We start from the raw sequence: 24,199 nt of genomic DNA, 5'->3' as shown, positions 1-24,199 counted from the left end.
TGCGGCCACAGCCCCAAGTTAGTCTCTGTTCCGTGGTGGCCGCCAGCGCCTGTGCCCGAGGTGCGCGGGTCGGTCGGGAGGAGGAGCGGAGGCCGCGGTCCTGCGGGCTCCCTGCACGGCAAAGGCGAGGCGGTGGAACAGGCGGGCGGGCGGAGAGGGGTGCAACCCTTTGTCCCTGGTGGTGGCCGGGGGGTGGGGGTGGGGCGAGGAATGGCACAAAGCCATAGACTCCCACACGTGCGGGAGCCTTTTGGCTTTTGTTTCTTGTTTTAAAAAGTTTGTGTACTGAGTAGTAAATTCGGATAGCGAATAGCAAGTATTCCGATAGCGAGGGATGTTAAATTTAAGCAAATCTGTTTGTTTATGAGAATTCAAAATGCGCCAGTTCAGTTAGTAAGAGTTGCAGTGGGCAAGGTAACCTATGTTGGCCTCATTCAAACATCAAAAAGTATGGTGAGAGGTATAGGGAACATCCCATCCTCTCAGACCACGCCCCTCCAACAGGAAGCTATTATAAGCTTCTTGTATAGGCTTTTAGATTAGTTTATGCGTGTCCACGACAATACAAACACTTTTTTTCCTCTTTTTTTTTCTGTACCTTGAGTTTTTTCACTTAATACCCTTGGAGATCCTTCTTATCAGTGGTCTCCTTAACATACTATTCTTTTTCTTTTTCTTTCTTGTTTTGGCCTTGCCATGCAGCATATGGGATCTTAGTTCCCCTGACCAGGGATTGAACCTGTGCTCCCTGCAGTGGAAGTGCAGAGTCTTAACAACTGGACCACCAGGGAAGTCCACATTAACACTATTATTTTTTTTTAATATTTATTTATTTGGTTGCGCCAGGTCTTAGTTGCAGCAGGTGGGCTCCTTAGTTGTGGCATGCGAACTCCCAGTTGCAGCATGTGTGTGGGATCTAGTTCCCTGACCAGGGATCGAACCTGGGCCCCTGCATTGGGAGCACAGAATCTTATCCACTGTGCCACCAGGGAAGTCCCAACACTATTCTTATGATCATTACTATTATTCTACTATGATTACTTTGGATTTTAAAATTACAATAAAATGTACTTACTTTAAGTGTACAATTAGATGAGTTTTGATAAATTTATACACCTATGTAATCACCACCACAATCTAGAGAGAACCTTTCCATCACCCCGAAATAGTTTTCCTGTGCCCCTTCCCAGTCAATCTCTCCCACTTCTAACCCCAGGCAACCACTGATATACTTTCTGTCTATAGATAAGATTTGCCTGTTCTAGAACTTCATACAAGTAGAATCATAAAACATGTACTCTTTTGTGTCTGGTTTCCTTCCCTCTTTGTTTTTGAGATTCCTTTTCATTGGTTCATGTAGCAGTAATTTGCTCTTTTGTAGTGCTGAGTATGTTCAATGGTAAGGGGGAAGCACGGTTTCTCTATTCTCCAGCTAGGCATTTGGGTTCTTTTCCAGTTTGGGCTCTTCTAAATATGGCCGCTACAAATTGCTGTGTAAATCTGTATGAACATGTTTTCATTTCTCATCTGTAAATACCTTGAAGTAGAATTGCAAGGTCATACAGTAAAGGGCATGTTTAATTTTTTAAAGAAACTATTTTCCAAAGTGTCTGTACCATTTTACATTCCCACTAGCAATGTGTCAGAGTTCTCCATATCCTCACCAACATTTTAGTGTTGTCAACCTTTTATTTACTTATTTATTTATTTGGCTGCATTGGGTCTTTGTTGCTGCACCCAGGCTTTCTCTAGTTGCAGCGAGCAGGGCTATTCTTCATTTCGCTGCAGTGTGCGGGCTTCTCATTGCAGTGGCTTCTCTTGTTGCAGAGCACGGGCTCTAGGCGCACGGGCTTCAGTAGTTGTGGCACACGGGCTCAGTAGTTGTGGCTCGCAGGCTCTAGAGCGCAGGCTCAGTAGTTGTGGCGCACGGGCTTAGTTGCTCCACAGCATGTGGGATCTTCCTGGACCGGGTATCGAACCTGTATCCCCTGCACTGGCAGGCAGATTCTCAACCACTGCACCACCAGGGAAGTCCCCAACCTTTTAAAATTTTAGCCATTCTAATGAGTATGCAGCATTCTCATCATTTTTAATAGCTGAATGCTATCATTTATTCATAGTCTCCTCTTGGGCATATAAATGGTTTCCAGTCCCTTTACTATTACAAACAATGCTGTAATGGATAGTTATATACACAACTTCATCTGTGAGATGATATCCTACAAGCAGGATTGCTGGGTCAAAGGATACGTGTGTTTGTGATTTGGGTAGATAGAGTTAAATTGCCCTCTGATTTGTGCCAATTCACAGTTGTACCAGCGATATCTGCAGTGCTCATTTTCCCACAACCTTACCAACACAGTTATCAAAATGTAATATTTGCTAGTCTGAAAGTGAAAGCACAGTCTCCATTTGCATTTTGTCTTATGAGTGAGGTTGAATATTTGTTCAAACATTTAAGAGCCGTTTGTATTTCTTTTTCCCTGAATTGCCTGTTCATATCCACAGCTCATTTTTCTGTTGGGTCTTTCTCTTAACAACTTGAAGGAACTCTATATATAAGGGAGATGAACCCTTTGTCTGGAGTATGAGTTGCAAATATTTTCCCCAGTTTGTGAGATGTATCCAGCCTGTGGTGTGTGGCTTCAGCTCAGTTATACTCATTGCTGAGTAACATTTGATTGTGTGACTATAACCACACTTTTCTTTCACTGACACTACTGTTGCTGGAGCTTTGAGTGGTTCTTAGTTGTGAGATGTTATAAAAAATGCTGCTGTGGACATTCATATGCATGGGTCCTTGGCTTCCTCCCTTTGCCTGTCCTGCTTCCTCCATCCCTTTACTGGTCTCCCCTGGGAACACGTTCTTAATAGGTCACTTGCACATGAAACCTTGTAATGGGGAATGAGACCTAGTACAGACATAGATGGCTTTGGTCATGATGGGTGCTCCAGTGTAGACAGGCTGGAGAGGCATCAACCCCTCCCCCTGTGGATGAGGACTTGTATCTTCTTAATTTGCCTTCTCTCAGAATCCACATTCTCTTTTGGAATCTCTGGTTGTGCTCCTGGTTCAACATGAAAGAGCCTGGGCCTCTCTGTCCACCCCTACTCTTCCCCACATCCTCCCTGAACGGGGAAAGAGAGGGGCTCTTTTTGCCCTGGGGACTGACAGCAGCAGAGGCCACCCCTCCAGGACAGAATTCCTGATATTCCTGCTGGATGACCAAGAGGCAGAGAGTAAGGCATCCTGTCACACTCTTGGTCCATTTTGCTATCTCTTTTCTCACCCGAAGAGGCTTTGGGGAGGAGTAGGGGTGAACAGAGAGACCAGGCTTCCATCTTGAAACAGGAGCTCAACTGGAGATTCCAAAAGAGAATGTGGATCCTGAGAGAGGGCAAATTAGGAAGATACAAGTGCCGACCATGGTAAAGGAAACAGTCCTGAAGAGGAAGAAGAGAGGGACAGCTAAGAAAGCTCCAGAGGCCACGGGGCAGAACAACACCAATGTGCACCCTGGCCCGGAGGTGGCGCAAGTCCCATGACCTGGGGGCCAGGGAAGCAGAGCAACCTCCAGGGCAGCCAGACTCTGAAAGCAGAGGGGAGGCTTCAGCACACTGGCTGACTCCTACTCACACTGCAGACCGTGGCCTTGGTGTCTTCTTGTCCAGGGGCCCTCCCTGACTCGAAGCCGGCCACTGTCCCCTGCACTATCCTTCTCACTGCACCACATCTCACACAGCAATGCACTTGCCCATTGCCTTGTCCCTCTCCTCCAGACCTTAAGTTCTGTAGGCTCTGGGACAATGTTCGCTGCCTGGCACAGGACCTGGCACACAGTCAGTGCTAATAAAATGAGGGGGACACGTAGCTTAAAAGCCATAGAGGGACTGGAGTCCTTGCAAAGTGGATGCCTCCCAAACTCAGATAAGCTGTGTCCAAGCATGTAAGAGGAATTTTCTGCTAAAATCTCAGAGCAACTGTTTGTTTACATTCGGAGGTTGCAGAGGAGGGGCTGGGGTCATTGGACCAAAGTTGAAGAAGAAGGGTCCTAGAAGTGCCACTCATTAGCTTGGTGTTCGTGACCAATGACACGGTGGGAAAGATGATTTATCAGATGGTGTGTTAGTGTCACTCTCCAGAGGGGCATCTGGAAGTGTCCTGGGAAGAAAACCAGTGAGAGTTAAGCCTTCAAAGTGTTTGTGTAATGGGCAGCACCCACCATCTGTAAACAGGACTCATTCTGAAGAGTGACCCGGAAAAGGGTGACTATAAACATTCTGGTACAATCCTCACAGCAGATATAAGCCCTTACTCCTTTTGAACAAATACCCAGGGGTAGAATTTCAGGGTCATAGGACAGGGGTATTTTAGCTTTAATAGATAATGTCAAACAGTTTTCCAAAGTTGTCATGCATTCTGCATGGTTCCCACATAAAGTTCAAAAACAGACACATCAAACTTATGGTGTTAGAAGTCAGGATACTAGTTACCTTTGGGGGCTTGCGACTGGAGAGAGGGGCACAAGGGAGACTCTGGGGGCTGGTAATGGTCTGTGTCTTGATCTGGGTGCTGGTTACATGGGTATATTCACTTTGTGAAAAGTCATTGAACTGTACACTTAAAATGTGTGCACTTTCCTGTATGTGTGCTACCCTTGAATTAAAAGTTTATTTAAAAGCCTTGAGGAGCCTCAGACCACTAGGGGTGGACAAAACTAACCCCTCTGAGGACCCTCCAATCCCAGGTGGACCTACGTCCCCTTGGAGGTGCACAGAAGCAGATGAAGACTCCAAGTCAAATGTTCCCAAATCCTCCAGTAGCCATCCCTTCTGTGGCTACCCGTGGTCCTCCCATCACCCTCTCTTCCTTAGACAGTTTCAAAACATCCGGCTGCATCTAGTTTGCTCTCTCCTTGTCCCACCTCTGGTTTTAGTCCACAGTTTCCACCCTCCCACTTGACAGCAATGTAGAGAAACCAGTGCTTATTAAATGCTTACCTACTGCATGCCAAGCACAGTGCTGGTCATGTGTGCAGCAGAGGTGAGCAGTGCCCAGAGCCTCACAGAGAAGGAAGGGGCACGAATTGCTTGAGCATAAAGTAGTTTGTGGTAAAGCTCATATAATTTGCACCCACTGCCACCTCCAGCAGATGGTGTCCCAGAATAAACCCTACTCACATTCGAATCCTCTGTGTTCCAGTCCAACAGTTTGGCTTGCAAGAAAGAGACTCATTCCAGTTATGTCACAGGATGGATGTTTACTGGGAGGACATGCCTGATAGACTCTCAGGAAGAGCCTGGCAATCAGGCACTAATAAGTATAGGACCTGGGACTGGAAGGGTCCAGCCACGGCTACATAAATCTCACCTGGCCTCCAATTTTTTCCCAACCTGTTAGCTCCTATGCCAACTCCCCACTTCTCTTCACATTTCTCAACTCAAATCCCAGAGTGGTGGGCTCTTTGCTCCTCCCACCATCTGCCACCAGGATACCAGGGGAGTCACTAGCCCACTTGAGAACTGCTTCCCCTCAGGCACTGACTTCCCTAGGGGCATGTTATTCTTTCTTAGTGACCCTTGTTTGTCTTAACAGCCCCTGGTGAACAAGCTTCCAGGAAGAGGACATGAGCTCACTTGATCATGGACAGGAATGCACTTGGAGCAGAAACAAGGATGCTGATACCATTTCTGCTCCCCATTCTCTGGGGCTGGGGGAGTGGGAATGGGGGCATCTCTTCTTCCAGAAGCCAGATCTGGCACAAGATGCCTGTTCAGGCAACCCAACTGCCTGGGATTCCCTCTCCCTAGGGACCACGAAACCTTCTTGATTTCCTCAGTCTTATTGTGTGAGAGAGACTACCTCCTCCAGGAAGCCCATGACCAGAATAGACAAAGACGCACCCTGGCCTTCAGTAGATGGGCACTGAGACAGAACGTGGCCTGCTGGCAGCATTCCCATCAATGTCAAAGTCTCAGGGATGAGTCGATAGTTGGGAGTCCTTTGAATATATAATTTAAAACTACATTTCCCAGAATCCCTTGCAGCTTGGCATGGCCATATGACTAATTTCCAGCCAATGGGAAGTAAGTGGAAATTATCTGTGCAACTAATGGGTTGTAGCCACGATGGGAATGGGCATGCCTTTAACTTCCACTCGTCCCTCTTCTTGCTGGAGGAAGTGTGAATGCAATGGCATCACTGTGAACTTCACAATCAAAGGCAACATTTTAGGGATGGAGAAAAACAAAATAGAAGGATCCAGAGCTCCAACATCTTAAACCACCATAACATTCCCAGACTAGTATGGGAGAGAAAAATCAAATTCTCTCACGTTGAAGTTACTGTATTTGGTCTTGTTAGAATAGCCTAGCTTATATTCTAGCTAGTACAGAGTGCCTTGACCAGCCTGTGATGATGTAGAAAGCTTTTCTTCTATTCTAATCCATCTCAAATGTCCAGGGTAAGCTTGGAGGAGAAAGATATGAAGAGGCAATGCACTGGAATATCAATGGAGAGATGAGATCCAGAGAAAAGAGAAAGAGACATGGACATGGTCAATTCATTTCTCTTCAGAGTCCCCCAGGGTCAACACCTTTCCTGGTAGATTGATGTTCACCTCCACTTCTCACCACCCATTTTTCTTGGGGTTTGGAGCCAGGTCATAGAAAGTCAGGTGCCACAGAGCTGTTTTCATGGAGGCAGGCAGGACCCAACGCCCGAGTCATCACAGATTCCGGTAACCTCCTCCCCCTGAAAGCAGGAAATGCTACAGGTCAGCTCAGGGGCAGAGCACAGGACGAGGTCACAAATGTGGCTGCACCAGGATCAATGAGCTTCCCACAGAGAAAACTCTGGTCACTGGAGGACTCTGGGAATAGTCATCACTTGACCTCTAACTCTGGAGGGCAGCCCCCCAGGTCCCCAGCCTTGGGTAGGGGTCCCAAGGGGATTGGTGAGAGTGTGCATGACTGGAAATGTGGCTGGGAGCCCTGGCCCACCAAATGGATTATCTGAAGAAGGGGACACATCACAGGGGAGGAGAAACAGACTTTCACTCCTGCCCAGGTGATGGGCAGAATCAGGAGTGGGGAAGAGAGACCCTAAAACCCAGGTGGGGTCCTGTGTTACAAGATGTGTCCTGGAAGTAGAGGTGACGCTGGTCAGTTCAGAATGTCTGCTCCAGTCATTCAGGCAGCCACGCAGCAAGCACGTGACTGCTCTGCCCCAGTCAGAATATGGCTCCCCCTGTCTTCTCTTCTTTTAATGAGAGTAATCTCTCGGTGCCAGCCCCGCAGTGCGGGTTAGCCGAGCATTGTGTCTGCATGTGCCCACATGGTGAACGAATACCTGTGTGGTTTCCTTCTGAGAAGCCATCTCCATTGAATTTTCACCCACTCTCAGCTTATGAAAATGCCTCCTTCTGCAAGGGTAAAAGTGGACTCAGAAAGCCTCTCCCGTCCCCCGCCTGCCCCCATTCCCTTCCCCCACCCTGTAAGCTTCACCCCAGACTGCTCACTACACAGAGCGCTGGGGAGATTTGTGGAGAGTAGGCTACTTTCTTCCTCCCCAGCCCTTTCTTCAGCAGTGAGAGGGCAGAGATAAGAAAAGAAGAAAACTACAGAAAGATAGATTTAGAGACGATTCTAGAAGGGCTTTCCAAATTTGGAGCAAAGAGAGGGACAGGCTAGGAAGTATGGAGCTTGTGAATTTGGTGGGAGGAACATGGGGGAAGGATGAGGTAACTCTGTCCACCTTCTAGCTCCAGACCCACCTCCAGGCGTAGCAGGCCCCCAGGCCCAACAGTAGGAAGAGGAGGCCTGCCAGCAGCCCCAGGACCCAGAGTAGCTGCTGGAACAGATGCAGGCGATGCAGGGCTGGAACACAGGGGTGGGGTTTAGGGGTGGCTGTGGCTCCAGGCCTCCAATGCTCCCTCCTAAGGTGACTCCCCCAAGATGAAACCTAAGTTTCACTTTCTCTCAGAAGCGTCCCCATGCAAAGGAGCTTCAAGAAATCAGTCTAGACTAGACAAGCTGATTGCAGCAGAAGTGATTCAGGAAAGACCTCAGAAGGAAGCCTTTGGACCTGAGAACTGGGCCTCTGCGCAGAGTGGCCTGAGAGATAGAGCCCCCCTCACCTCTGGTTCCAAAGTAGGTGGCAGCAGAGGCAGAGCCCAGGGCATTGGAGGCAGAGCACACATATTCCCCCTGGTCACTGGGCCTCAGCTCCTCGATATCCACCCTCAAGGCATTGGGGGTGGCTGAGACGTGGATGTGTGGCTTGGCAGGAGCAACCTGAGGCTGGCTGGAGGCCACCAGCCGACTGCCAAGGTGGATGGTCAGGCTGGCTAGGGGCTCGCTGTCCACTCGGCAGTCCAGAATGCCCTGGACGCCACCCTCGGGCTCCACAAAAACCGTCATGGTGGGTGTCTTGGGAGGGTCTGTGGGAAGACAGGGAGTGTGGTGATTGCAGAAACAACCACAAATTCCTCCCCTCCCTGTACCCCATGCAAGATGACTGCTGCTCCACCCACTAAGAGGGAGAGCCTGTTTCCTCACTCCTTAAATCTGTGACTCACTTTGAAGGCAGAAGAAATAACATTGTGTGACTTCAGGGCTAGACCTCAAGGGGCCTTGCATCTTCTGCTGTCCTTGGAAAACAACCATGTGGGAAGCCCAGGCCAACCTGCTGGATACATGTGGCCCAGCCTATAGCCAGCCCCAATTGCCAGCCATGAGGGTGAAGCCATCCTAGACCATCTAGCCTCTGTTCAGCCACTGGGCAACTGCAGCCACATGAGGTAAGACTAGCAGAACTGCACAGCTGAGCCCAGCCCAAATTTCTGACCCACAGAATTGTGAGCAAATGAAAAATGGCTGTCGTTTTAAGCACTAGGTTTTGGGGTGGCTTATTACACAGCAATAGCTTACTGATACGGTATGGGTCCCTGGTGAAGAATAAAGCAGGGGGCCAATGTCGATGAGGGCCTACTGTGTACTATCTTGTGTACTCCTCACAAGGTGAGGGGACTGACATTTTACAGATAAGGAAGCCAAGGCAGGGTTGCACAAGATCACACATCAGTCACTGGGAATCCTCTGACCCAGGACTCCATTCCTGTGAAGTCCTTGCTCTTTGCAGACAGAAGAGGAGGAAGACCTGAAGTGGGCGTGTGAGATGTGGAGAGACTGGGGCAGGGGGAGGATGTCACACTCACAGAGCACCCGGAGCATGACTGGAGCAGAGGTGGTGGCCCCAGTGGGGAGCTCAGCCCGGCAGTGGTACATCCCAGCTTGGGCGAGGGCCACATGAGTGAAGGCGAGGGTGGGCACAGGCTCTGTGTGTAGTTGCCGGCCATTCCAGAACCAAGCAAAGGTAGAGTTCCCCATGGGCCCAGGGCTGCCAGGGAGGTGACAACTCAGGTTCAGCGCTGTGCCTTCAGGCACATCCAGCCCTGGCTCAGCCACCACACGCACACCTGCAGGACCAGAGGTGGTTAGGAATCTGTAGGCCTGTAGGAGCCGGAGTCTCTGGGTTGGCCTCTATGCATGATGGGAAAGCCTGATCTGACTTGGGATCTGGATCCCCAAAAGTGGGACTGTGTCTCCCCCATCAGATTGAGAACAGGGATATCTCTCCTCCTTGCCCCGGGGAATTCCGGGGCAAAGCTCTGCCTCTCTCTCTCATCAATTCAAGCTTTTCGATGGATGAGGCTGTGTCTTGCCCTCAGGTTGGACTCCCCAAGGTGGGGCTGCACCTTGTCCCTCAAACTGAGCTCCCTGAGGGTAGGGTTATGTCCGTCTTCCCATCCCTGGTTTCCCCAGGGCAGGTCAGTGCTCCCACCCGCAGTCTGGGCCCTGTGAGGGCAAGGTTATGTCTCCCCTGCTCCCAAGCTCCCCTTGGACATTGCCATACCTCCACGCCCTGCCCGCTCCGTAGGGAGCTCTCCAAGGGCCAGGCTGTTTCTCCCCTCAGGCTGGGCAACCCCCTCCAGGGGGAGCTGTTCCTCCCCACCAGGTCAGGCCAGCCAGCCCCCTTTTGTGGGAGCCCCACCCCTCACATGGACTCAGACCCCACAGCACTGGCGCCCCTCCTGCGCCCTGGCCTGCTCACCTTCTGCCTGCAGCTGCCCCATGGTGCTGATTGAGCCCAACAAGTTGCGGGCCGTGCAGACGTAGGTGTCCTTGTCACCTGAGGGCACATCTTGCACCCGCAGCCGCAGGGCGTTGCGGGCCACCTGGACGTGGCCCGTCCCCACTGCTAAGCCGTGGACCCCGTGGCTGGTGGCCAGCACCTTGCCATCGCGGGACAGGGCCAGCTCGGCAGGTGGCTCGCTGTCCACAGTGCACTGTACCACGGCCATGGGGCTGGCCCTTGAGTCCCAGAAGGAGGACAGGATAGCGTCCCGAGGGGCATCTGCATTGTGGGGCAGGGCAGAGTTGAGGGCTTTGCTTGGAAACCCTGTGCTATCCATTGTCCACCTGCCTGGCATTGGTGAGGCTGAAACCTCTGGGAAAATGGTCACTTCTGGGAAGTGACAGCTTCTCAGGAGTCCTGTGGGCAGATTCCTCCAGACAGGGTTCACAGGACCTTAAGGAATCTTCCCTCATCACCTATGTCTTTCTTTCCCCAAGTGTCCCATGTTCCCTGCAGTCCTATGCCCACCCACACCAGGGCCCAGAAGCACCCTCCATCCACCCTGGGTACCCCCAGCCAAGGACACTCGCTCACAGAGGACATGCAGCGCTGTGGGCTGGGAGCTGCGTGTGCCCTGGGCATCCTGGACCTGGCAGGTATAGGCGCCCGCGTGAGCCCGTGTAGCCATCGGGAATGAGAGCGATCTTCACAAGTCACTGTGACAGGGGCTCCCTCGGGCACAGTGGCTGACGGAGCCAGGGTCACCTGCACACCTGTACCAAGAAGACATGGTCAGCTGGGCTGGCCAGACACCATAACTGATCCCACCCCTTGTGGGCCTGGCTAGGGCCCTGCCTCACCCTCTAGCCGCAGCTCCAGGGACATGTTGGCCTGACCCAGAGGACTGCGGGCCGAGCAGCTGTAGAGACCCTCGTCACTGGGCCTGGGCTCCCACAGCTCCAGCCTCAGGGTGTTGGGGACAGAGGCTGTGGTCGAGGACACCAGGAGACGGCCAGCGTGGCTGAGGGCTAGCTGGGCAGGTGGACGGCTGTCCACTGTGCACAGCACCAGGGCCAGCTGCCCGCCGCGGCTCTCCAGGAGATAGGTCAGGCGCATGCCGCGGGGTGCATCTACGGAGGCACGAAGGCATAGAACGAGTTCAGGGACCACAGTGGTGAGGAGGCCAGTTTTCAGGTGGCATTCTAACCAAGAGCACCTTGGCTCCCCACCCCCAAGGGCCTCCACTTGCCCTATCTGGGGCACTGCTTCTCTGCCCCAGTGGTCCCAAACTCTAATGCTCCTTGTCCAATACTCCATCAGCCAGCTCGGTACTGAGTTCCTGGGGTGGATGCCTGTGAGGCTCTGGCCATGCCCTGATCCCTGCAAGCTGTTGTCATTCCTCCCAGCTCCACCCTGCATCCAGCCACACTCACAGAGGACATCCAGGGTGACGGGTCTGGAGAGGTGGAGTGCCTGGCCAGGGGTCAACACGCCACAGCGGTAGGAGGCAGCATCCATGACCGTGACGTTGGGCAGGGGGATGGAGTGGACAGCACCTGGGCGCTGCTGCCCATCTTGGTACCATGTATAGGTGAGCTGGGCCATGTGGGTAGCCCATACAAGGCAGGTCAGGTTCACCAGCTGCCCCTCCTGTACGGTGGCTTTGGGCCACACCTGCACACTCACAGCTGGGGAGAGAAGGAGGGCATGGGGACACCAGGGAATACCAAAGGCTGTGTAAAGCAAGCCACCTGTCTCCACGAGGGTGGGAAGCTCCTCGGCCTCTGGGAGGCACAGGTGACCCACCTGTAAGTGGGGCTCAGATATGGAGCTTAGGAAATGGCTCATCATCTGTCAGGTGGTCCCAAGCAGAGTTCTCCCTGCAGCACCCTCACCCCTACAGGCTTCACCTGCCCTGCTGTGGTTTCTCCTTGAGTGCCCCCTTTCTGATTAGTTTTATCCACTGGGCATTCATGTAAAATTCTGTTTTTAAGAAAGGTTTTCAGGGAGTTCCCTGGTGGTGCAGTGGTTAAGAATCTGCCTCCCGAAGCAGGGAACACAGTTTGGAGCCCTGGTCCGAGAAGATCCCACATGCCGCGGAGCAACTAAGCCCGTGAGCCACAACTATTGAGCCCGTGCGCGACAACTACTGAAGCCCATTCACCTAGAGCCTGTGCTCTGCAACAAGAGAAGCCACCGCAATGAGAAGCCTGCGCCCTGCAATGAAACAAATAGTAGCCCCTGCTCGCCGCAACGAGAGAAAGCCCGTGCGCAGTCAACGAAGACCCAACGCAGCCAAAAATAAATACATAATAAAATTTTTTAAATAAATAAATAAAAATAAAAAAGGTTTTCCATGAAAACCAGGTCTGGAGACTGCTGCCCTTAAGGAGGGTGGGAATGCAGACTGTCCTATGTTCAACCCTCCTGCCTGTGCCCCAGGCTTCCAGAACCCTCTCCAACCTCCTCTTCTCTTAAAGGAGCCACCCACACACACACTCACACCCCTACACTGACCCTGGGCATCAAAGGTGGCTGAGGCCGAGGCCTGGCCCAGGGCGTTGGTGGCCTCGCAGGTGTAAACGCCCTCATCCTCCAGCACTGCATTGTGGATCTCCAGACGCAGCGTGTTGGGGGCCACAGCCACCTTTAGCCGGGGAGAGCTGCCTGCAAGCTCCCCCACACCTTGTAGGGTAGAGGCCACAAGAAGGTCCCCGTGGAGCAGTCGTAGCTGGGCTGGAGGGTCGCTGTTCACACGGCACAGGAGGAGGCCCAGTCGCCCAGGGCCTGTGTCCATCAGGGGGATGAGTGTGGCCTGGCGAGGGGCATCTACACAAAGCAGGCAGTGGTCAGGGCCCAACCAGGTGGTCCCTCATCTAGGACTCTCGGAGGCAGAGCCCAGGACCAGGGGCTCAGCATCTCCTTCCCCAGTCATGCCCTTGGCTCCCTCATCCCCCAGGAAACACAAACAAGATAAAAGTGCTTACAGGACACGTGGAGGCTGACGGGGACAGCCAAGTTCGTGGTGGCTGAGCCTGGAGCCTTGGCTTGGCAATGGTAGGCCCCAGCTTGGCTCAAAGTTATGGCTGCAAAATGGACTGTGGCCGAGGTGAACTCCTGGAGGGGTTGGCCATCCCGATACCAGCGGTATGAGGTCCCCTCCAGGACCCCTGTGGGTACCTGGCAGCTCAGGACCACAGCCTGACCCTCTCGGAGCTCAGGCGATGGTGACACCCGGACCCAGGCTCCTGCAGGGAGAAACCAAGAGCAGGTGAGGGCCCTCCGCCATACTGTCCCACATTCTGGGACTACATGTGTGTCCACATGAGGACTGCAAGACCCCAAGCCCGTGTCCCGGAGCCACAGCTCCCCCACCAGACCACTACTGAGGGCCCCACTGCAGTTCCATGCCTCTTCCTCTCCTGCACCTGACTCCCGTGCCCTGGTTCTGACCTAGCATTCACTGCCCACAACCTTGAGTTATGGTTTTGCTTTGTCAATCGTATTTCACCTACCAGAGGGTGAGCCTCACCTGGTCCCTCAGCTTGTGTGACCTGTAACCCCAGTGCCAGGCACAGCACCTGCACATGTTAGCTCTTGACAAATGTTGGTTTGACCCCATAAAGCACTGAAATGGTGGGGATTTAGGTCATGCCAAGTGCCATTGTCCTTATCATGAGCTGGCCTCAGCATGGGTGACCAAGTACTTGAAAGGGGAAGTTAGCAGCTGCGTAATCTTGAGTTCTTTTCAGCTCTCTCCAGCCAACTCTGCACCCAACCTCTAAGTCATGAGAGCCCGGGAACTGGGGACCGGGCAAAGGGCTGTCCCTAGTGCCCCCTGGGTCTGAGGCAGGAGGAGACCAGGGTTGAGGGAGTAAAAAGGAGGGACAGCCGGAGTGGTGATTGAGAGCCCAGACTGTGCCAGGGACCAGTCACGTGACCATGAGCAAGCCCCTTCGATTTCTCTACAGAATCAAGGCCCAAGGAAAATGTTCAAAAACTGATGTTTGTCATTGTGGGAGAAAAAAATGTGTTTTTCTTTGGCCTTTGCAGCATTATTGATATTAACTTTCCTTTTTTCTGGTTTATTCACTTAGGGAGGATTATTACAGAAGAATATAGATAGATAGATAAATGAAGACTATGAATATATTCATATGCGTGTGTATATATATGTATATATACTCACATTTGTATATTATATATTATACATCTATACATAAATATGCAGAGTGGCCCCCAGGGCACTTGGGTCCACCACAGCTTCAGAGGACTGACACTCACCTCGGACCTGGAAGAAGAGGGAAGTGTTGGCTGATCCCAAGACATTGGTGGCCTCGCAGCGGTAGCTGCCAGAGTCCGCCAGGCTCAAGTCTTGGACCTCTAGCTGCAGGGAGTTGGCTGTGGCTTTGGCCTGGAGGTGGCCACGGGATGAGAGCCGGGGCCCCGAGCTGGTGGCCAGGAGGTGCTCCCCATGGAACAGAGACAGCTGGGCAAGAGGGCGACTGTCCACAGTACAGACGAACACAGCCGTGTGGCCCTGGTCCACATCCAGGAGAGCTGACAGCTTTGGAGGATCTGGGGGATCTGCAGGGACAGTGGGGAGCTCAGGCCACCCCCAGCACAGCTCATCACCTTTGACCTGCCACACTCCGTTACACACACACACGCAGTTCAGTCCTGCACTTGCCCACACCCGAGCCAAGTTCTTGCCTCCCCAAACCCAACCTCAGCCCTGTTTCCCCCAGACCGCCCCTTCCACCCTCCAAGGGCCCAGACCTGCCCTTGCCCATCACCCACAGAGCACACTCAGGACCACAGGGGTGGAGAGCTGGGCACCAGCCTCGGTGAGGATGCGGCAGGCATACAGGGCAGCATCCCTTCTGGTCACAGGCAGCAGCGTCAGCGTCTCCAGGGGGCCCTGGGCCCACAGTGCCCCATCCCGGAACCAGGAGTAGTTGGCAGGGCCACCGGCTTCCCGGTCCACCCTGCAAGTCAGATTGGCTCCAGTGCCCTCCTGCAGCGTGTGCGATGGTGTGATGACCAGGACAGTGGCTGGAGAACAGGCAGCACAGGCCTACTGAGACAGGCCTCACCTTGATGTCTTCCCCCCAGACCCCGGGGCCAGTGGTCCAGCCTCCCTGCCTGGACGGGGTGGGAAGGAGGCCCTCTGGGGTGCCCATGGGGCATGGGGAGGAAAGCAAGCTCCCACTGCTGACCAAAGGTGGTTTCTCCCAATAGACCCACCTTAGAGCTGGGGGTTGCAAAGGAGTGGGGTCCCGAGTACCAGCCCCTGACCCTGAGCGACTCTTTCCCTGCCCCGCCTCACCCTGGGCATTGAAGGTCGCCGAGGCAGAGGCATTGCCCAGGAGACTGCTGGCCTCACACAGGTACATGCCCTCGTCTTCCAGCACCGGGTCTTGGATCTCTACACGCAGCAGGTTGGGGGCCCTGGTGACTTTTGTGCGTTGGGAACAGCCCCCACAGGTGCTACAGCTGCCCCCGGATGGCAGGGAAGAGGCCACGACACGGTCCCTGTGGAGCAGCCGCAGCTGGGCGGGGGGGTCACTGTCCACACGGCACAAGAGGAGGCCTCGCCGTCCAGCCCCAGCTCCTGCAGTATCAATGTCCAGCCGGGCGGTAAACATGGGCTGGCGTGGGGCATCTGTAGGGAGAGGAGCATGGGCACTCTCCCACAGCCTCTGCCAGGGTCCCACAGGTCCGCTAAAGGCTGGCGAGGTTCCCAGAACACACCGAGCAGAGGCATGTGCCCAGAGCTGCCACAAACAGCTGTGCAGGCTGTGCACGACACAAGGACAAACAGACAAGGGTGGGAGGACCTCAGCCCATGCCCCTTGTGCTAAGCTATGCCCTAGCGCTGGACTGCATCTTCCCAGAAGAAGGAGTGCCATTTTCTAGCTTGGACAGAGGTACCATATGGGCAAGCAGCCACCTTGCATAACCTCCAGGTGCTCCTGAGCAGGTGCCTACCTAGCAATCCCTGGGTGTCTTGCTCTCTGCTTCCACTCTGCACCCCATCCCTTCCCCCAAGATCCTTCCTGCCTCTTATCTCTGATCTCCAAGCCAGCTCCTGTGAGAATAGATAATGCCTAAAATGCCCTTTTCCTAGAAGTTTCCGAAGATTGGGGCCAAAGTCCCCATGTCCTCTCACCCTGAACACTAGAAAACCCCCCAGAGGCACCTGCTTTTCCTGACAGTCCCCGGACATGACTCCTGCACATGTCAGGGAAAGTGTTCTGGAAGCTAAGTATGTCCTGAACATTGGTCAGCCCCTCAAAAGCATCCACCCTTGACAGGACGCAGTCCCTGTGCGGAGAGGCTCTGCCTTCGTGTCTGCACCTGTGAGGGCACAGCCTATGGGGTGTGTGCACATATATGAGTACAGTGTCCCTGGGCCCAGCTCTGATGGACAAAGTTTGGACATGGTGTCAATGATGGGTCTGAGGCTAGAGGCAGAGCCCTAATGGAACTGGGGCTGGGAAATGAGATTCCCCAGCCTTGGTCTCCAAATTTCAGTCCTGCGTGTCGAGGTCCGCGATGTCCAGGCTCGTGACTGCCTTCCTCATCTAGACCCCAGGGCAGGATGGGGCCAGGAGAGCCTGGAGGAGGTGGGGGTGGCTGATGGACTCCAATGGGCTGATCCTCCTCACGGCAGCCACGGGCTGGTGGGAAGGCTACTCACAGAGGACGGTGAGGACAGCAGGTGAGGAGGGCCCGCTGGTGCTATGGCCATCCTGGGCCCAACAGTGGTATGAGCCGGCATCAGTGCTGGAGGCAGCGGGGAGCAGAAGGCTGCTGCTGGGCCCCTTGAGAAGGAAGGCCCCATTCCGGTACCAGGAGAAGCGTGTGTCAGGTGTCGGGCTTAGGCTGCTCCTACAGCTCAGTGTCACTGCTTGCCCTTCTGCCACCTCTGCTGCCGGGCTGATGAGGAGGCGGACTGCTAGCAGGAAAGGGAGAGAGGAAGGCTCGGCTCCCCTGCATGCCTGTGGCTTCATGCCACCCACTACAGGAAGCGCCCCCGGGTTCCCCTCTCCCAACTCAATTGTAGGGAGCTCTGGGCGTCGTGGCATCAGCTCTGTGAATCTCTTGATGATCCAGGAGGGTCTGGTCTTGAATGCCAATTCAGCTCTTATTGGTAGTAGCTGGCTAAAGCATGGCTGGGAAGGATTCTGAGCCAGATCCCAGGCTTATATCAAAAACCTGGCTTGATCAATTAGCTATGTCTGCCTCAGAAGGAGGGAAGGGCAGCACATGCACCAAGACCCAGCTTCTCTATTTGGCCTTCTGCATCTGACTCCTAGCACGGAGTCTGCCCCAAATGTTCAATAAATAAAAAACAAATGAATGCACGTTGAAGAACTCTCCAAGCTCAGAGTCAGAATGGGTACTAAAGGAATAACTCAATCTGCCATGTTTCCCTTTTTGCCTTGACTTCTAGGAACCTCTGAGGCTGGGATGACTGTATACCTCATATCTTTGATGTGATTTTTTTCTAGCCAACTAGTTCAGGCCCTCAGTTGACCCCTCTGGGCTCCCAGGAGGAAGGTGCCAGAGAAGGCCTTCTCCTCAGACTCCTTCCACTAGCCTCACTGGGGCCACCTTACCATTGGCATGGAAGTCCAGAGTGGAGGACGCATTCCCAAGAGAGTTGGTGGCTGAGCACGTGTACTCTCCGCTGTCAGTTGGCCCCAGGTCTCGAATCTCCAGGTGCAGGGAGTTGGGGGCAGAGGAGAGACTGAAGCGTGGGCTGTGGTCACCCTCCCCAGAAGTGGAGGCCAGGATGAGGCCCCCATGTGACAACACCAGAGTAGCCATGGGCTCGCTGACCACAGAGCACTGGAGGATGCCCACCAGCCCTGCCTGTGTCTCCAGGAAGGCAGTTAGGTCCGGGGCGAGGGGTGGGTCTGTGTGAAGATGAGGGGCAGACCTGTTACCCTCAACAGGGGCATTCCTGGATCTCCCCTTATAGCCTATGACTCCTGCACCCACTTTGTCCCATAATGCCCTGGGAAAGGGGCAGTGACCCCAACAGCTCCTGAGTGTCTATCCCGGATTGGGCAAATCACTCTGTCATCCCAGTCAATCCTTGTGGCCACCCTGAGAGTGGGGATCCAGGGACCCCACTTTAAAGGTGGGAAAACTGGCAAAGAAACCTGGCAGTGGGCAGCACTGCCCCAAATAATCAAAGTGAACACTCCCAGCAATGGGACAAACTGACCCCATGTGCCTCTTGATGTGACACAGGGAGACAGACACAGAATCACATCCACGGTGTCCCTGCCCACGTGCACTGGGTCGGTCTGCTCCATTCAGACCAACACAAACTGAGAGCATCACAGAAAAACTAGCCTGTGCTCGTCGGAGCTCAATGTCAAGGAAGACAAGGAAAGGCTGAGGAGCTGTGCCAGAATGAAGGAGAATAAAGAGACTTGACAACTGAATGCAATGCAGGATGCTGGATTGAATCCTGGACCAGAAAAAAGTAATTACCATAAAGGACATTATTAGACCAACTGGTAAAATTTAAATATAGATTGTAGATTAGACAATGGCCTTGTATTAATATTAAGTTTCCTGACTACATACAATCGTTGTACTGTGATTATGCATGAGAGTGACCCTAGGAAATACATGCTGAGAAATTAAGGGGTAAAGGGGCATTATGTCTGCAACTTCAGGAATATAAATGGATGGATAGATAGATGATAGAATATGTATGTATGTATACCTATAGAGTGCATATGTATGTATGCATGTGGATAGAGAGTGTATATGTAGAGAAAAATGTGTGCATGCATGCACACATATATGTGCATATATACATACATACATATATATGTGTGCATGTGTGAGCACATATATATACAAACACATATAATATATAGTTAGAGAGAGAGGGAGAAAATCAATTTTCCAAAAATATTAACAAATGCAGAATCTAGGTTAAAGGTATATGATAATTCTTTGTTTTCTTCTTGCAACTTTTTTAAAGTTTGAACTTATTTCAAAATAAAAAGGTTTTTTTTTTGTGTGTGTGTGGTACGCGGGCCTCTCACTGTTGTGGCCTCTCCCACTGCAGAGCAGAGGCTCCGAAAGCGCAGGCTCAGCAGCCATGGCTCACGGGCCCAGCCGCTCCACGCTACGTGGGATCCTCCTGGTTCGGAGCACGAACCCGTGTCCCCTGCATCGGCAGGCGGACTCTCAACCACTGCGCCACCAGGGAAGCCCAAAAGTTTTTTTAAATAGGAGGAAACTGAAGGCCGGGGTTGTCAAAGCCTTGACCAGATGTGAGCTCAAGGGCACCTGGGCCCACGACCCCAACCCTTCTGCAGGGGGCTCTACTCTTTAGCCCTGCTCCCAGGTCCAGTGCCCCACTCCCCCACCACTTACGGCTGACCACCACGCTGACCGGTCCAGAGCGCTCGCTGCCCTGGGCATTCTGCACCTCACAGAAGTAGAAGCCTGTATCAGCCCTGGTGGCTGAGCGCAGCTGGAGGATGCGGCTGTGAGTGTCCTCCATCAGGGCGTGGTTCTTGTACCACCTGTAGCGCAGCTCACTGGGCGCTTCTTTAGGTGTGTTGCAGGCCAACGTCACTGTCTGGTTCTCCAGGATGGAGCCTGCTGGGCTCACCTGGACCTCAGCCACTGTGGAGGCAACATAGGGCACACTGGGGGATACCCAGCTGACTTCCAGGCCCAAACCCTCAGGTTTGCAGCCAATCAGCCTAAGTCTCTGCCCATTCTACATCACGCCCCTTCTGCAGAGGAGCCTCCTGGATTGGCCACGCATCTCTTTGCCCTGTTCACTGCCAGGGAGGTTTGTCATCTGTCTGACACAAGGCTGGGACTCCTTACCGGCATCCCAGGAGGCACCTTGGCCTGGTTTCCCTCAGCTGCCATGGCCTGGACACCTCCCTGCCCTCTGGTCAAGACCCAGACTCACCCAGGACTCACTGAAGACGTGGAGGCTGACAGGGGGTGAGACCGAAGAGCCCACGCCATTCCCAGCTTCACAGGTGTAGATGCCAGCATCGGCCCAGGCTGCCTGGGGCAGCTGTAGTACACGACTCTGGTCTTTGAGGTGCGTCCCATCCTTGACCCACTGCACGGAACTGACCTGAGGGTAGCTGTTATTCACCTGGCAGGTGAGTGTGACCAGGTCACCTGGAAGGATGTTTCGCCCTGAAGGGCTGAGGAGGATCTTCACACCCTTGGGGGCATCTGCAAGGCATGATGGGGGGTGTCGAATATGGTGCTCAGGGAAGGCAGGGGGCATTTTTCCTCTCCTCTTTCAACACTCTGCCTTAAGGAAGCCCACCCAGATAAATCATAAGTCCCATTAGTTCCCCCGTCCAGGGCAGGCACTGCCCCCACCTTGTGAGGAGTCCTGATCCCTTCCTTCTCCACTGACAGCCTGATGCTGTGATGCTTGGCCTAGCGTCCAGCCTACGCTGCCTTCTATGGCTTTCTGCCTCATGACGTGTCCATTACCTCTCTTCTATCTGAGGGTCATGGACACACTGCTTGCTTTAGTGGCTTGTGGTAGCTGTTGGCAAGGGACCAACCACCTAATGGAGGGGCCAAAGGCAGAGTCAAATTCACTCAGAATGTTTACCTCATTTGTTGAGTTACAACAAAGAAATACAAATACAAAGAAACTGCACTTCTTTAAATCTTGTTCCAAAGCCTCTAATAAAAGCTAATATTTTCAGGAGTTCCCTGGTCGACTAGTGGTTAGGATTCTGGGCTTTCACTGTTGTGGCCCAGGTTCAATCCCTGGTCAGGGAAATGAGATCCAGCAAGCTGTGAGGTGTGGCCAAAAAAAAAAAAAAAAAAAGCTAATATTTTCAAGTGCTTAATCTATGTAAATATGAAAATAATAGAAGCTAATATTTTTGAGTGCTTAATAGGTACCAAGCACTCCTTTAATTTTCATAACAATCCTGTGAGATAGAAAGAATTTACTATTACCTCCACTATACAGATGAGAAAACAGAGGCTCTGAGAGGCAAGTAACTTGCCCAAAATTTGCTCATCTAGTTGATGGTGGAGCCAGCGGCCAGCCTGATGCCTGTGTTCTAGCAGTCGTTCTAGAACAGGCTGCCCTGTTTTACTGTGATGGGAAGTTGCATAACCAAGTGAAAACTCGGACTTTCTCCCACTGCCTCTTTGCCATGTCTGGGTGTTACCCTGGTCACGAGTATGAGTGGCCTTAGGCAGGAAAGGGGAAACCCCTGCCTCCGTGGCAACCTCCAGGGCTGGGCTAAATCCCAGGGCCCCTGCTGCTCGACCCCCAATTCTCTGGCTTTTTGTGTCTCCTCTTCTCTGCCCAGCCCAGCTCCGGGGACTGGAGGTGGAAGAGAGCCTTTCAATGTGGCCCTTAGGGCTTAGTAGTCTCTCTCCACCTGCCCCACCCTTTGGTCCGAGTGCAGCCTGGCTGTTTCTACAGGTTGGAGAAGGGGCTGTTTCCACGGGGGAGCCACAGACGTGTGCTCAGTAAACAGGGCGTGGCCCCCAGCGCACTCACACTGCACTTGGAGGTGAATCTCGTCCTGAGTCTTGTGGTTGGCCACCGAGAGCTGGCAGCGCAGAGTCCGGCCATGGTCCTGCCAGGACAGGGCCATGTGGAGGGTCTCCAGGTGGCTGATGCCCGTGGGCTCAAGCTTCTGGAGGTTGGAGGTGACGGAGCGGGTGGGGTCCTGGCCTTGCCACTGCAGACTGACTGGCTCCTGCAGGCACGCGTAGGGAGTGGAGCAGTTGAAGTCCACCTCCATGCCTTCGCGCAGCTCAGCTGGTGAGGCAATGGTGGGCATGCTGGGCTCCTCTGAGGAAAAAGACAGGAGGCTAGGGACTCGCCTTCACTGCACCTGAGACCTCCTGCCCTAGAAACTCCAGCCTGGGGCAGGGAGGCTTCAAGGGGAAGGAGAATGCGAGGGGTTCATTGCGGGTAATGCCAGGGGGCACAGGGCTGGGGCTGGAACTGTGGCCAAGATTGAGGTTGCATTTGGATTTAGGACCAGCGTTGGGTCTGTGAGCCAGTGGGGCCAGGAGCAGTCTGGGAGTCCCTTCCAGGCAGTGGCCCTGCTCCTCACCTGTCACGGTGACCACTGTGCCTGTGACATCTGACCAGCGGTTGCCCTCACTGATCTCAAAGCGGAAGTTGTAGGAGCCCGAGTCCTCGGGCTGCAGGTCCCTCAGCAGCAGGCTGCACGACTTGTGCTCGGCACGCCCCACCAGCAGGGCACGGCCTTGGAAACGGGCCTCCACCAGCTGGGGGTTCCCGGAATGGCTCACTACCTGCCGGTTGCCGGAGTAGTCATAGTACCAGATGGTTGTGATGCCGTGGGGCACCTCCACGCTGGCAGGGAAGCTGAAGATGCAGGGGATGACGAGGCAGGAACCCCTTACGCCCTGCACAGCCTGGGGACTGGAGACGCCCCATGAGGTCAGGCCTGAGTTGGGGGGTGGGACAGGGAGGAGCGTGATGCAGGCCTGGGGTCACTGCAGAGCCCCACGCTCTGCCCCACAGAAGGTGCCCCACATGTGCCCCCAGCAATGCAGCCCCTCTGGGCACCCCAAAGAGGGTCACTGTTCCCTGTCACTGCCTTCCCATGCCCTCCTTCAACGTCAGCAGCTAAACCTGTGACCAGACACAGTCCAGTCTGCCCAGGCCAACAGAGGGCTGGACTCACTGAAACCAGGCCCTATAAGAAGAAAAAGGCCAGCAACGCTTACCTGCTGGGATGGATGAGGCCAGGAGGAGAAGCTGGAGCGGGAAGTCCATAGCAGGTTCTCACGTTGGTTCTGGTGCCTAAGAGGGTGGTGTGCACTGTGCTGGCTGGGCACACAGAGGCCTCCTGGGGAACCTCAATCTCAGAGCCTGCTGGGAGCCCAGCCCTGTTTCCTCACACAGTATGCTGGCCAACCCAGTGAGAGGGCAGGGCAGCTGCCACTGGGAGCCAGGAGCCCGTGTTCCCAGCTCAGGCTGTACCCAGGAATGCCCTCACTTGGTGGCATGCCCCAGAAAGTCCTCTGTCTGTCTCTTGGCCCCGCCCTAAGTTCTGCTTTCCCAGGCCCCTCAAGGATGAACAGCTGCTTCTTCCTTTCCCCCACTTCCCTGCCCCCTCCCTGCAACCCAAGTCACCAGGAACTGGAGCCCAGAGAGGCCCAGTGACTTGCTCCAAGGCATCCAGCAAAAATGATGGTTTCTTACTTTAGACTTATCTCCCTACCACCAGCCTTACCAGCTATAGACCATAATGGGGCTTGACTGAGCGCTTACGAAAGTGCAGCCTTTAAGAGTCACTCCCCTGCTCAAAAGTCTTCTGTGGCTCCCCATTGCCCATGAGATGTGGTTCCCCATACAACCCTGAAAGCTCTTCCTTTCCTACTCCCAGCTCTGCCCCCATTTCCTGCTCCCCCTGGGGCCACCCTGGAACCCGTTCCCACTGTGGGGCCAATCCTGTCTGCCCATGAGCTCTCCAGCTGACCAGCTCTGGCCTCACCACAAATGATCTTAGCCTGCTGAAATCTTATTCAGTCTTCAAGGTGGCTTCTAGCTGAAACCTCCCCTTTGGGGTCTTTAGCCACTCCAGAGCCATCTCTGTGCTTGCCTTGTCCTTGGTAGCTGTGAGCACCCACTTCTCAGGACCTGGGACTGAGGACATGTGTCCTGCAGCAGTGCAGAGCCCCCCAGCAGTCGTGGGCAAGAGAAGGGTGTGGTCCTTGGTGGTTTAGAGTTGGTGGCAGGGCAAGTCTAGGTGTGACAGGGGTCACAAGGACCCTGCCCAACATATATCCTACAAACAGGAGTTAAATGCCTACTGTATACCATGCATAAGAAGGCAGGCCCTCCGCCATAGAGTGCCCCTGGTGGAGATGGGGGCTCTAAGAGGTGCAACAGATATGAATCCAAAGGGGAGAGATGCTAGAAACACATATAACTGAAACTATAAAACTGTTAGAAGAAAATGGGTGAAAATCTTCATGACCTAATAACAGGCAACGATTTCTTAAGTATGACACCAAAAGCACAAGCAA

The 24,199-nt window shown here is 53.6% G+C and overlaps 1 protein-coding gene across 1 annotated transcript; it reads right to left on the bottom strand.

Annotated features, from left to right (window-relative positions):
• Positions 1-5,226: 5,226 nt before the first annotated feature.
• On the bottom strand, positions 5,227-23,138 carry SIGLEC1 (sialic acid binding Ig like lectin 1). The gene is given in 22 exon segments (XM_024743001.1): positions 5,227-6,754; positions 7,352-7,424; positions 7,776-7,878; positions 8,139-8,441; positions 9,219-9,479; positions 10,115-10,417; positions 10,733-10,840; positions 10,843-10,911; positions 10,999-11,268; positions 11,572-11,826; positions 12,656-12,967; positions 13,126-13,386; positions 14,423-14,725; positions 14,939-15,193; positions 15,468-15,803; positions 16,842-17,099; positions 17,764-18,063; positions 19,550-19,804; positions 20,114-20,380; positions 21,687-21,983; positions 22,252-22,611; positions 22,895-23,138. Coding segments are annotated over 22 exon segments (5,058 nt in total). The 5' UTR covers positions 22,944-23,138; the 3' UTR covers positions 5,227-6,694.
• Positions 23,139-24,199: the final 1,061 nt, after the last annotated feature.

The sequence above is a fragment of the Neophocaena asiaeorientalis genome, unplaced genomic scaffold (genome assembly GCF_003031525.2).
Source record: "Neophocaena asiaeorientalis asiaeorientalis breed wild unplaced genomic scaffold, Neophocaena_asiaeorientalis_V1.1 scaffold82, whole genome shotgun sequence".
In the NCBI taxonomy this organism is placed as follows: Eukaryota; Metazoa; Chordata; class Mammalia; order Artiodactyla; family Phocoenidae; genus Neophocaena; species Neophocaena asiaeorientalis.
The sequence above is the reverse complement of the archived record's forward strand: the minus strand, read 5'-3'. Positions and strand labels throughout refer to the sequence as shown.